The sequence below is a fragment of the Nannobrachium achirus genome, assembly GCF_963921795.1.
Source record: "Nannobrachium achirus genome assembly, chromosome: 6".
Classification (NCBI taxonomy): Eukaryota; Metazoa; Chordata; class Actinopteri; order Myctophiformes; family Myctophidae; genus Nannobrachium; species Nannobrachium achirus.
This window is the reverse complement of record NC_137815.1, coordinates 73,834,812-73,849,206: the sequence shown is the minus strand read 5'-3', so window position 1 is coordinate 73,849,206 and position 14,395 is coordinate 73,834,812. Positions and strand designations below refer to the sequence as shown.

At 43.3% G+C, this 14,395-nt stretch overlaps 1 protein-coding gene across 15 annotated transcripts in view; it reads left to right on the top strand.

The window, feature by feature from the left end:
* The window catches only part of cast (calpastatin), a 100,675-nt gene that overhangs the window by 42,797 nt on the left and 43,483 nt on the right, over positions 1-14,395 (top strand). For 6 of the 15 annotated variants that reach the window (XR_013962126.1, XM_080728448.1, XM_080728455.1 and 3 more), the window contains 3 exons: positions 6,262-6,330; positions 12,731-12,820; positions 14,067-14,201. Coding sequence is in view for 14 of the 15 variants with exons in the window: in XM_080728448.1 (XP_080584574.1) it covers positions 6,262-6,330; positions 12,731-12,820; positions 14,067-14,201 (294 nt within the window). In the remaining variant the exon portion in view is untranslated. Of the gene's footprint in view, positions 1-6,261; positions 6,331-12,730; positions 12,833-14,066; positions 14,202-14,395 lie in introns of all 15 variants that reach the window. The other 9 variants (XM_080728449.1, XM_080728457.1, XM_080728446.1 and 6 more) reach the window with 4 other exon arrangements.

Sequence of the window (14,395 nt, the reverse complement as noted above, 5' to 3'; positions counted from 1 at the left end):
ATTGACATGACAATAAATCAGATTAAAATTCTTAAAGAGAAGGAATTGTAGGGGCTTTTGCCTAATTGGGTGAATTAGGCAAATGGTAAATGGTAAATGGTGCATTTATATAGCGCTTTTATCCAAGGCGCTTTACATAGATTGTGCATTACATTCACCCATTCACGCACACATTCATACACCGTTGGCAGAGGAAACCATGCAAGGCACCAACCTGCTCACCGGGAGCAACTAGGGGTTCAGAGTCTTGCTAAGGGACTCTTCCACATTAACTCAGGGGGAGCCCGGATTCGAACTGGGAACCCTTCGGGAACCCTTCGTGCTCTAATAACGGTTTCTCTACCCCTGAGCTATGCCGCCCCATAGGCAAAGGGTTAGGCCAGGGGTCTTCAACATTTTCAGGCCAGGGACCCCTTAGCTGAGAGAGTGATGAAGCAGGGACCCCCTCTACATATTGTATAAAATTGTGTTGCAGAAGAAAGATTTTCATAGATTTCTTACACAGCTTTGACTTGTTTGACAGCACTGTCATCATGTTGGAGTAATGTGTATTTTCAGACATTGAACCACTTGAACCGTCAAATACTTTTGTCTGCTCTTCTTTGCCAAAAATAGCCGATCTACAAGCTCGTAGATCTGCTATTTTGGGTAACGTTCCATTCAGAATAGTGATGCTAAGGTTCAAGTGGTTAACACATCGGGTGCCCACGTGGTGTCTACGCGTCAATTTCTTTGATCTTTACGAGTGCCCAACGACGCGTTTGACGCGTTGTACAGTAAACTATACTGTACTGTAGCTACTGCACTTGGCTACCGCGGTGATGAAACAACTCCATTTCCCAACATGCAGCGCGCAATTACGTCACCCGGACGTGCTGTGTGGCTCGTTGACTTCCTGTTTACCGGCTGCACAAAAATGCTGTTTTCTCCAGATTCTCTTCCTTTTTTAATTTTTTTCTCAAAACGGCAGCCTCTTCTACATGCCGTAACACAAACACTGTGGCTTAGAAATGATAAAAAACGGTCCTGACTGAAAGAAAAGATTTTCGCGAAATAAACAGGACATACTCGGATTACATTTACTCGGATTACTTTTCTCGCCAGTACTCTCGCCGGTAGGTAAAATGACGCGTTGCCATGGGCACCAGCAAATAAGACGTCAGAGATCACGTGGGCATCCGATGTGTTAATGTATAAAACATGATCCTATCACACAAAGATTTGGCGGCCCCCTTGTAGTAACTCTGAGGACCCCCTAGGGGTCCCGGACCCCCTGTTGAAGACCCCTGGGTTAGGCAATTAGGTCCGACATTCTACTGGTCTGTTTTTATCTGATCGCACCAAGAAGTGAATGTCCCAGGCCAAGCATCTTGAGCACTCACCACCATAAGGATGTCCCAGGCCAAGCATCTTGAGCACTCAAGTCACCACCATGAGGTAGTGAATGTCCCAGGCCAAGCATCTTGAGCACTCAAGTCACCACCATGAGGTAGTGAATGTCCAGGCCAAGCATCTTGAGCACTCAAGTCACCACCATGAGGTAGTGAATGTCCAGGCCAAGCATCTTGAGCACTCAAGTCACCACCATGAGGTAGTGAATGTCCAGGCCAAGCATCTTGAGCACTCAAGTCACCACCATGAGGTAGTGAATGTCCAGGCCAAGCATCTTGAGCACTCAAGTCACCACCATGAGGTAGTGAATGTCCCAGGCCAAGCATCTTGAGCACTCAAGTCACCACCATAAGGTAGTAAAGCTTTATTTAGAAGTAAGATGTGGGAGGTTGAGGCTTTCCTAAAAGAAAAGATCTGCAAGCAACGTGTTGAGCTTGTAGGAGGTTGTAGGAGGTCCTAATTGCACTACAAGTGGACACATTAGGGTTAAGAAGGAAATACAAATGCTGGCTTTGAGGAATTGAGAGAATCCTGGCCTAAATGGCATAATATTGTTGAGCCAAGACAAAAGGAAAGCGTTGACTCACTTGTCTCTGAGCTGGGTGGGTTCGGTTGTGACATCACATGAACTGTGTTAAATTCATCACCAGTCTGTCTGTGCGTAGAGTGTGAAGTTGTTAATGAAATTGAATTCAGTGATTCATTGTTATTTCTCTGCCAGTAACGTACATTGTACAGTGTGTTCGGTGCAGTCTTTTCTAAATATAAGTTCCCACAGTCTGTCATCTTGTTCGGAGACGGTAGGAAATGATGTCAGACCAAAAGGCTCTCACTCCTCTCATCTCACATGCACACACTATCTTTCCCTTTTCCTCTTGACACCCTGATCCCACCATCTCCCCACCCCAGTGACCCATACACACCCCAGTGACCCCAGTGACCCCATACACAGATATATTACAGTTTCAGGACCAGGGTTTTGAGTAGCCTGGCCAGCCAGCCTCATACTGACTCGTTCCTCACTCGTTCCTTCCCACAATATAAGTCGGACTTTGGGCTATAGGCAGCTTGAAAAGTAACCAATCAGCGTAGCAAAACATCTCTCAGCCAGTCGGAAGAACGGCAAACAAACATGTATTTTCGGCCGCTGAACTCCGCTAGCGCATACTCCTGTTCCTTTTTCATTGTTGTAATTGATTCCAACTCTGAAATAACTTCACTTATTGCTTGTTTTATTGTTTCAGCGTTAACTGTTACACTTGTTGCATCGAGGGCAGCCATGTTGTTTTGAAAATGCTGCAGCAAGCATCTACGTCACCATTTACACATGGACCAATCAGGGGAAGCTTTTCACTTGTTGTGCGGACAGCAGTTGAAACGCAGTCACTGATTGGCCCCGATCAGAAAATGATGGGGGCCAACTTCTCATACTCGGTGCCAATCTGCTGAAGTCCAGACCTCATACTGTGGGAAGGAGGAATGAGTGAACGCAGTATGAGGGACGGCCCGCCAGGCTAGGTTTTGAGGACCCTAGTTGACACCAATGGAGAACAAGGCTGATGAGCCAATAGCAATGGCCTCTCTGCCAACTCGGTGCCATCAGAGTTGCATATACCGATACTAGGATGGGAATCATTTGGGCTATAATCTATTTTTGTTTTGTTTCCACGTGGATTCGACCTGGTCATTAACTAGGGTCCTAGAAATGAGATCATAAAAATGTAGGAACTTGCCACATGCACGCACACAAGCAAACGCAGTGCGTTTACTGCACCATCACCTGAGTGTCACATTCATGGGTGTCCAAGCTTGCTTGACAGGTTGTTACACCCAGAGGCTCAGGACTAGTTTATTTAACAAGGTTAGAAGTGGCGTGTTGAAGATGGCAGCGACTTGTTTTCTTTACACACAGACCACGAGGCCTCTGAAAAAAGAACACAGTATTTATTATACCATCACACTGCTACTGTTTTAATACTGTGGCTGCTTGGTTTCACTGCAAACCATTCACAGCTTTTACTTTCTGATGAACTCTTAGCATCAGCAGCAGCTGTACTGGGAAGTGAGCCAGTGTGTGAGACAGGGCTGATTCCAACGTCAGGCTGTTCTCATACTTGACATAAGCTGAGGGATCATTCCACTGTATTTAACCATCCTAAAGCCCGTGTCATTCTGCCATTTGTCATATCAGTGTCACTGTCAAGACAGTGCTACCAGCAGCTGAGATGAGAATAGAACGGCCAGTAAACGGGGTATTAAAGGCTGATTGTATAATGAATACAGCAGCATGGAAGCCACTGCATTGTCTCATGATAGAAATAGATAGCTTAGATAAGTGGCTGTATTAGCATGCTGTTTTATTAGGCAGTGAAACTTAACTACAGTAGCCTCTGACCCCTACAACCCCACCCGTTCGCTCAGATCAGCCAACTCAGGGATGCTGACAGAACCCTCGCTAAAAACCCCAGGACAAAAATCCACTCGTCCTAGACAATTTGCCCTCCTGGCCCCCAAGCTGTGGAATAAACTCCCTGTCGCACTTAGAACTACAGACTCACTCGCTGGCTTCCGCCGTGGACTGAAGACTCACCTCTTCAGACTCCACCTAAACCCATAGCACTACTGTAACACTCAATGACCATACATGAAGCTAGTTAGCATTTTAGGGCTTAGAAACGTTTTTTTACTGATTAGGTGCATGGTCTACCTATGTTATTGTTTTTCTAGATTGATATTCCTATGCATTGTTATAGTGTTGTTGATGTACTGACATAAATATTATCTTGCTTATTATAGTGATGTATTACCTGCTTATTGTAAGTCGCTTTGGATTAAAAGCGTCTGCTAAATGCCTAAACTGTAAACTGTAAACTCTGACCCAGTGGTGAAGAATTGGGTGGAGAGACATATTGCCTTGCACATGCTGTGACTGGTGATCAGGAGTGATGCTGTTGCCAAATGCAGCAGGACTCCACCTGACTACTGTGGCCTTGTGCCAACAGCAGACCTAGCTTCATGCATGGTTGCATGGAAGAAATTATATTATTTGTTTGATTGGTTGTATGTAACCTTATTTCCAGTACACTGACAGTTGTTCATCTTGTTATTCATCTTTGTGCCCTACATAATACATCATATTTTACATGACGTAAGAGCCAAGATGTCTCTGGTACAGCTTGTACTTGTAACATGACGGTACAACCATGGTCTGTTTCCCTGTGCTCACGGCAGAACGACTCTACTAGGGGTGGGACGATAAGCGATATTATCTTTTATCGTGATGAAAAAACACTCACCAATATATGAATATTGCACAATGTGTTTGAATCCTCACCAGTCCTGTTATGTAACTTCTCTAATAAAACATTTAGTCGCAGTAGGTTTCCTCTCTTATGTTTGATGTTATGTTTGGCTGTGATAAATGATGGCCACACCGAATTCCTCAGTCAAAGGCCGATGGTGCAGGATGCGCTCTTTGGAGACAGATGTGAAAACCCCTGTGAACTACTTTTTAGATTGTGTTACTGTACTGTGTAGGGGTGTCACAAGTGGGGGGGAAGTGGGACTGAGTTACCAGGGCCCAAGGTGGAGGGGCCTTAATTATTTTATACTTTAGCTATTGAAAAATTGCAGATATACAAGCTCACTCTCTCCACTAGCACCGAGTGCCGCGTTGTGAGCTTGTAGATCTACTATTTTTGAAAAGTCGAGAAAAAGAGTGCAAATCTTTGAATATGTATTTTTAAGCGAACATTTGTAATTTCGCTTCTGGGGGGTCCCTGGAACTAAATATTTTGATATGGGGGTACGTCCTTGCCATGAAAAGGTTTGAGCACCACTGACATAGAAACATAGGTTTTTCAAAAAACCTTAGAAGGATTTGAAATATTCAAAGACTTTTTTTCACGATTCACGATTTTTCAAAAATAGCGGATCTACAAGCTTGCGGCGCGGCGCGGCTGTGAGCTTGTATATCTGCCATTTTTCAATAGTTAAAGCACAAAGTAATAATGCGTTCCCATTGTACCCAAGGCCCAGAATTTGGTGCGACACCCCTGGTTCTGGGTGTGGACAGATCAGTGTCCCATTAAACTGCTGAGGTGACTTATGAGGGCCAACATGAAACACAGGCTGATTGTTCTCTTCACTGTCATATAAAATCACTCCTTGCCGGGGAGTTAGTGTTTAACTTGCTCTAAATCAATAGTCTAGTGATTGATTCTTATAGTGCCTGAACACTGCCTGTTGGAGATAAAACATGTGTTGTGGATTCAGGGCCATAGTGTGAGGCACAGGGAGATAAGAGAGTTATACTGTAGAGCCAGACCCATAGATTTGACTTTTTGATGTCATTGGTATCTGCAATTATGCAGCTGATGTGTCCCCACTCCCTATTTTGGGCATGTCAATATAGGAGAACACTTTCAAACACCTTCAAAAGTAGACGATCTAGAGTTGCATTGCGACACGTTGTGAGCTTGTAGATTCTAAACAATACAATAAAGGTCAAACATCAGTGATCAGTGGTCTACGACTCCAAAATCTGACATGGGACCAAATTATCTGGCAGAGGTCAGAGTCTAGAATACAGTACAGTACAGTATATCTAGATACCGGAGAGAGTGTTCCATAGACAATATCGTTCTCTAATTGTCTTGTAAACATATCAGAAACGTACGCTGTGGAAAACAGACATTCTCTTCATATGTTCCTGCATCCAGGCATGGAATGTTTTGTTCTGCTGTGTCAGCGAGCCCAGCTTGTTGCTCGTTGCGGCTCCGGTGGATCTTGAAATGATTATATGAAATATGACTGACTTGGTGTAATGTAATAACTCTTATCTCTCTCTCTGTTTGTTATGTTGTGTAGTCGCAGCCCAGCCAGGCCCCGCCCCCAGCAGCAGCTCAGGTCTCCGTGAAGCCTCCTGCACAGTTTGAGGTACGACGCGTTCACCTCACACCTAGGGGTGGGCGATATGTTCACCTCACACCTAGGGGTGGGCGATATGGACAAATACAATATCACGATATTTTAGCAAGCTGTATCACGATACACGATTTTATCACGATTCTTTTTCACGTTGGTTTTTATGGTTATTTTTCAAGTTACTTGACAAAAACAAGACACTCTGGGTTCCTTTTGGGAGGTCTATATTGAACGTATGTTACTCTGACAGTATACAAATGAAACATTTGTATACTGTCAGAGTTAAGTGGAGACCTTGACATTTTAAAGTTTGAGAACTACTGATTTAGACCAAAATGGGGTTTAAATTGAATTCTGCAATGAATCTCTGTATTAACGATTAAACAGGATTTTTTACAAGGCTCCATCAATTATATCAGGATATATACGATACCTCTGAAAAGGCATATCGTGGAGACATTGAATCGTCTCAACGATAATTATCACCATAACCCACCCCTACTCACACATGTTGCATAACCTTTCCTGTCCTGTTCTCTACACCCATCTCTTCTCTTCCTAAATTTGTCAATATTTTGGGCACATTTGGACCCCTTAGTTGAGAGAGAGAGAGAGATGAAGCAGGGACCCCCACAACCTTTTCATAGATTCCATGTAGTTTCATTGTTTGACAGCACAATCATCAGTGTATTTTGGATTCATGTCAATTTGTGTTTTCAGATATTTAATCACTTAAACTGTCAATACTTAATAAAGTTGACCTTTCACTATGTACTTAGTCTGCTCTTTTTCCCCTCTAAACCAAACCTATTTGCCAAAAATAGTCGATCTACAAGCTCACAACGCCTCGCAGTGCGAGGCGTTGTGAGCTTGTAGATCTGCTATTTTTGGCTAAAGTTCTCAGAATAAGGACACTAGGGTTCAAGTGGTTTATATAAAAAAGGTTAAAAATTCTATTACACAAAGATTTGGAGGACCCCCTATAGTTACTCTGAGGACCCCCTAGGGGTCCCAGACCCCCTGTTGAAGACCCTTGGTTTAAACAACTGCTTGTCCACCTCCTGTGGTCAGTCAGAGTACTGCCATATGGTTTTTACATTTTTTCAGTGTGTTTCCCCTTTCCAACTGACACCCCCTGACCCCCCCTTGTCTTATCTGGATCACATTATATTAGGTATTGTTAGGTATTTGTGCATCCTTTCCTGTTGTAGCTTAGCGTGCTAAGCCTTCTCCATAGTTTCTCAGTCCAGTAAGGTCACAGTTAGCTTGCTGCATCCTCTAGTCTATAAGGTGGAACACGGAGGAAAGAAAACCTTTCCTTTTCCTTCCATTCAAACACTTGAGGAAACACCCAGCGTCTGGGTGGGGGGAAAGGAGTTCAACCCCTGCTACACTGCAACAATGACCTCCAGTGAAAACACATGACTTTCATGTTATTTTGATGGTTTGTGGATTTTCTAAACAGAAACCGAATTGAACAGAAGTATTCAAGGCATTTCTTAAAAGTCCATTCCAGCTCCAGTTCTTATAAGGAGAGTCATTCACAGAGATAATGTGGAAACCGTTGTATCATGAGTTTTCTTCTCTATTATGTCATGATTCTAAATATTGCTCATCCACAAAAAAAGCTTTTGCAGACGCCTTAAGGAAGTTGCTGTTCACTCAAGTCATTAAACACACAGGCTCAGTAGAAACAACTCAACACATTTGATTCTTAGTGGTAAATAGTTCAGACAGAAGGTATGATGTGAGGATAATTATAGAGCTTTTCTGATTCAGTATGTTGTACTGCATTGGTTCTCAACCTGTGGGTCGGGACCCCCAGGGGGGCATCAAAAGTAATCAGCAAAACTATACAATAATGGTCAAACAAAGGCCACATTGTCAAATAATAAGAAAGAGGCAATTGTTTTGAAAAAAGCTGAGGTTGGCTATTTTCACAATATTTATCTCTATGTAATGCCTCAACTCATACAATGCTTGTCCAGGTACAGGGTTATCAATATGATTATTTTGGGGGTCGCGGCTGATAAGGTTGAGAACCACGGCTGTAGCAATTGATTTATGTATGACTTGAGCACAATGATAAGACCACTTACTTATACATTCTTTTCAAACTTTATTGCTTGTAATTAACTTCTATTCAGCGGAGGTCAGTCAACAGCTTCTGAGCCAAACGCACCGCAGGGCCAGAAATGTCAGACTGAATAGCAGAGAGAGTAAATAGTTGTGTTTAGAGCAGCAACTCTTCCAACCTGCACAGAGCAGAGAGCACATAGCAGAGAGAGTAAATAGTTGTGTTTAGAGCAGCAACTCTTCCAACCTGCACAGAGCAGAGAGCACAGAGCAGAGAGAGTAAATAGTTGTGTTTAGAGCAGCAACTCTTCCAACCTGCACAGAGCAGAGAGCACATAGCAGAGAGAGTAAATAGTTGTGTTTAGAGCAGCAACTCCTCCAACCTGCACAGAGCAGAGAGCACATAGCAGAGAGAGTAAATAGTTGTGTTTAGAGCAGCAACTCTTCCAACCTGCACAGAGCAGAGAGCACATAGCAGAGAGAGTAAATAGTTGTGTTTAGAGCAGCAACTCTTCCAACCTGCACAGAGCAGAGAGCACATAGCAGAGAGAGTAAATAGTTGTGTTTAGAGCAGCAACTCTTCCAACCTGCACAGAGCAGAGAGCACATAGCAGAGAGAGTAAATAGTTGTGTTTAGAGCAGCAACTCTTCCAACCTGCACAGAGAGAGTAAATAGTTGTGTTTAGAGCAGCAACTCCTCCAACCTGCACAGAGAGAGTAAATAGTTGTGTTTAGAGCAGCAACTCCTCCAACCTGCACAGAGAGAGTAAATAGTTGTGTTTAGAGCAGCAACTCTTCCAACCTGCACAGAGAGAGTAAATAGTTGTGTTTAGAGCAGCAACTCTTCCAACCTGCACAGAGAGAGTAAATAGTTGTGTTTAGAGCAGCAACTCCTCCAACCTGCACAGAGAGAGTAAATAGTTGTGTTTAGAGCAGCAACTCTTCCAACCTGCACAGAGAGAGTAAATAGTTGTGTTTAGAGCAGCAACTCTTTCAACTTGCACAGAGAGAGTAAATAGTTGTGTTTAGAGCAGCAACTCTTCCAACCTGCACAGAGAGAGTAAATAGTTGTGTTTAGAGCAGCAACTCTTCCAACCTGCACAGAGAGAGTAAATAGTTGTGTTTAGAGCAGCAACTCCTCCAACCTGCACAGAGAGAGTAAATAGTTGTGTTTAGAGCAGCAACTCCTCCAACCTGCACAGAGAGAGTAAATAGTTGTGTTTAGAGCAGCAACTCCTCCAACCTGCACAGAGAGAGTAAATAGTTGTGTTTAGAGCAGCAACTCTTCCAACCTGCACAGAGAGAGTAAATAGTTGTGTTTAGAGCAGCAACTCCTCCAACCTGCACAGAGCAGAGAGCACATAGCAGAGAGAGTAAATAGTTGTGTTTAGAGCAGCAACTCCTCCAACCTGCACAGAGCAGAGAGCACATAGCAGAGAGAGTAAATAGTTGTGTTTAGAGCAGCAACTCTTCCAACCTGCACAGAGCAGAGAGCACATAGCAGAGAGAGTAAATAGTTGTGTTTAGAGCAGCAACTCTTCCAACCTGCACAGAGCAGAGAGCACATAGCAGAGAGAGTAAATAGTTGTGTTTAGAGCAGCAACTCTTCCAACCTGCACAGAGCAGAGAGCACATAGCAGAGAGAGTAAATAGTTGTGTTTAGAGCAGCAACTCTTCCAACCTGCACAGAGAGAGTAAATAGTTGTGTTTAGAGCAGCAACTCCTCCAACCTGCACAGAGAGAGTAAATAGTTGTGTTTAGAGCAGCAACTCCTCCAACCTGCACAGAGAGAGTAAATAGTTGTGTTTAGAGCAGCAACTCTTCCAACCTGCACAGAGAGAGTAAATAGTTGTGTTTAGAGCAGCAACTCTTTCAACTTGCACAGAGAGAGTAAATAGTTGTGTTTAGAGCAGCAACTCCTCCAACCTGCACAGAGAGAGTAAATAGTTGTGTTTAGAGCAGCAACTCCTCCAACCTGCACAGAGAGAGTAAATAGTTGTGTTTAGAGCAGCAACTCTTCCAACCTGCACAGAGAGAGTAAATAGTTGTGTTTAGAGCAGCAACTCTTCCAACCTGCACAGAGAGAGTAAATAGTTGTGTTTAGAGCAGCAACTCTTCCAACCTGCACAGAGAGAGTAAATAGTTGTGTTTAGAGCAGCAACTCTTCCAACCTGCACAGAGAGAGTAAATAGTTGTGTTTAGAGCAGCAACTCTTCCAACCTGCACAGAGAGAGTAAATAGTTGTGTTTAGAGCAGCAACTCCTCCAACCTGCACAGAGAGAGTAAATAGTTGTGTTTAGAGCAGCAACTCCTCCAACCTGCACAGAGAGAGTAAATAGTTGTGTTTAGAGCAGCAACTCTTCCAACCTGCACAGAGAGAGTAAATAGTTGTGTTTAGAGCAGCAACTCTTCCAACCTGCACAGAGAGAGTAAATAGTTGTGTTTAGAGCAGCAACTCCTCCAACCTGCACAGAGAGAGTAAATAGTTGTGTTTAGAGCAGCAACTCCTCCAACCTGCACAGAGAGAGTAAATAGTTGTGTTTAGAGCAGCAACTCTTCCAACCTGCACAGAGAGAGTAAATAGTTGTGTTTAGAGCAGCAACTCTTCCAACCTGCACAGAGAGAGTAAATAGTTGTGTTTAGAGCAGCAACTCTTCCAACCTGCACAGAGAGAGTAAATAGTTGTGTTTAGAGCAGCAACTCCTCCAACCTGCACAGAGAGAGTAAATAGTTGTGTTTAGAGCAGCAACTCTTCCAACCTGCACAGAGAGAGTAAATAGTTGTGTTTAGAGCAGCAACTCTTCCAACCTGCACAGAGAGAGTAAATAGTTGTGTTTAGAGCAGCAACTCTTCCAACCTGCACAGAGAGAGTAAATAGTTGTGTTTAGAGCAGCAACTCTTCCAACCTGCACAGAGAGAGTAAATAGTTGTGTTTAGAGCAGCAACTCCTCCAACCTGCACAGCAACATCTCCAGCGTTAATTCACCATTTAAACCCCAGCAACCATATTGTGGGGAAAGCTTTTGCAGGAAAAAAGACGTTCGACAAGCTCACAACGCCATGCAGAAAACCGAAATGAAACTAGTCTAGAGCCCTGAGTGACTCCGCTCAACCATATTAATAAGTGGTTAAACTCTGAGAGTGTTAAAATGTACCCACACTGATACAGAGTGTTAAAATGTACCCACACTGATACTGTTCCCTACTGAAGGTTCATATGCTCACATTATGTCATTCCTTTCCCAGTTTGTTCATAAACAAGCAAATCCCGTGTGACTCGATGAATGAGTTATAATTATCTGTCATTAGGAGCTGACCTTTTTGTGACCCCTCTACCCCCTCTACTGGCTGCTAGAGAGCTGCTCACATTTCATCATTATTATGGCAGTAATGACTAAATGTACACCCAACATAACTGTAATGACTAAATGTACACCCAACATAACTGTAATGACTAAATGTGCACCCAACATAACAGTAATGACTAAATGTACACCCAACATAACTGTAATGACTAAATGTACACCCAACATAACTGTAATGACTAAATGTACACCCAACATAACTATAATGACTAAATGTACACCCAACATAACTGTAATGACTAAATGTACACCCAACATAACTGTAATGACCAAATGTGCACCCAACATAACTCACTACTGAGGAGTGTGGTCAGGGGTGTCGCACCAAATTCGGGGCCCTGGGTACAAGGATTCACTGCAGGCCCCCCATGAATGTTCTTCACCCATTTAGACTGGGAACGCATTATTTACTGTAAGTTATTTTGTGCCTAACTATTGAAAAACCTATGTTTCTATGTCAGTGGTGCTCAAACCCTTTCATGTGAAGGACCCCCAAAATGATATGTATTTGGCCACGGACCCCCATCTCAGAATATTTAGTTCCAGGCAAAAAAGATTTCCACACATTTTCACAACATTTCAAAAATAGCAGATCTACAAGCTCGCAGCTTGTATTTCTGCTATTTTTCAATAGCTAACGTATAGAATAATTAAGGCCCCTCCAACCTTGGGCCCTGGTGACTCAGTCCCACTTTTCCCCCTCTTGTGACGCCCCTGAGTGTGGTCAATTAACATGATTAATTTGACCCTGTGATCAATTCATTCTCTGTCAACTACACACTGAGGACTGAGAGAAAACACTATGAGCAAAACAAAAGTCTTGATGTGTTACAGAAGTTATCGTTACTCGATGTGTTACAGAAGTTATCGTTACTTGATGTGTTACAGAAGTTATCGTTACTCGATGTGTTACAGAAGTTATCGTTACTGGATCAGAAGTGATGTGATGTCATTACTTGATATGTTTACAGAAGGCCTCGTCGGCAACAGGCATGGCTGCAAAGCCTGGGGGGACGACGACAGGGACCACCGGGAAAGTGACGCCCAAAGTCATGCCGGAGGTACACTTTATTGTGGAGGCTACAAGCGGCTTGTGGGGCTTTTTTTGGCTGTTTGTGGTGTTTGTTCAACTCCAGTAACACTTCATCCTTCTTTTGAACACATTACTCACTGTTGGTGTTTGTTCAACTCCAGTAACACTTCATCCTTCTTTTGAACACATTACTCACTGTTGGTGTTTGTTCAACTACAGTAACACTTCATCCTTCTTTTGGACACATTACTCACTGTTGGTGTTTGTTCAACTCCAGTAACACTTCATCCTTCTTTTGAACACATTACTCACTGTTGGTGTTTGTTCAACTCCAGTAACACTTCATCCTTCTTTTGAACACATTACTCACTGTTGGTGTTTGTTCAACTCCAGTAACACTTCATCCTTCTTTTGAACACATTACTCACTGTTGGTGTTTGTTCAACTCCAGTAACACTTCATCCTTCTTTTGAACACATTACTCACTGTTGGTGTTTGTTCAACTCCAGTAACACTTCATCCTTCTTTTGGACACATTACTCACTGTTGGTGTTTGTTCAACTCCAGTAACACTTCATCCTTCTTTTGAACACATTACTCACTGTTGGTGTTTGTTCAACTCCAGTAACACTTCATCCTTCTTTTGAACACATTACTCACTGTTGGTGTTTGTTCAACTCCAGTAACACTTCATCCTTCTTTTGAACACATTACTCACTGTTGGTGTTTGTTCAACTCCAGTAACACTTCATCCTTCTTTTGGACACATTACTCACTGTTGGTGTTTGTTCAACTCCAGTAACACTTCATCCTTCTTTTGAACACATTACTCACTGTTGGTGTTTGTTCAACTCCAGTAACACTTCATCCTTCTTTTGAACACATTACTCACTGTTGGTGTTCAACTCCAGTAACACTTCATCCTTCTTTTGAACACATTACTCACTGTTGTGTTCGCTGGGTTACGTGGCAACTCCTCTTGACATCACAACCCTTCTTCCCACCATGACGCTTTGTTTATCTCATTCTTTTCATCGTGCCGGGCTTTTGTAAATTCCTTCTCTCCTCTGTGGGTTCCTCCGGGGTGCCGCCGTCCCCACTTGTTGTCTTTTTAATACAACGGCCCGCTTGCTGAGAACCTGCGCTTTCTCAATGCGAGACCGCCGGTGCCTTTGGGGTCAATGCTGCTGTATTTGTGTCCTGTGAGCTGACTGTACATAATATCCATAACATTTTCATAACATGTCTCAAACGCGTGCTCCTTTGGTTTGTAGACTGCTCTTGTCACACCTAACACTGCGGTGGCTGGTGCTACTGTCATTGACATGGCAGCAGCAGAGGTAGCTGGTGCTACTGTCATTGACATGGCAGCAGCAGAGGCCAGGGGCAGCACTAAAGATGTCCCCAAGGTAACCTTTGTTCGCTTCGGTTCTTATTCATTAAGCCAGGAGTGCTGGTCTGACTGAATGTAGCTCAAAACTCCTGTTCTAATGAATTTGATCACTCAGTGGTTTAACCCTTTCAGACCTGTTGTAAAGCTATACAGCGGGACAGCACCTGTGTCATTTTAGATGCTGCTACTGCAACAGAAAACAGAAAACTG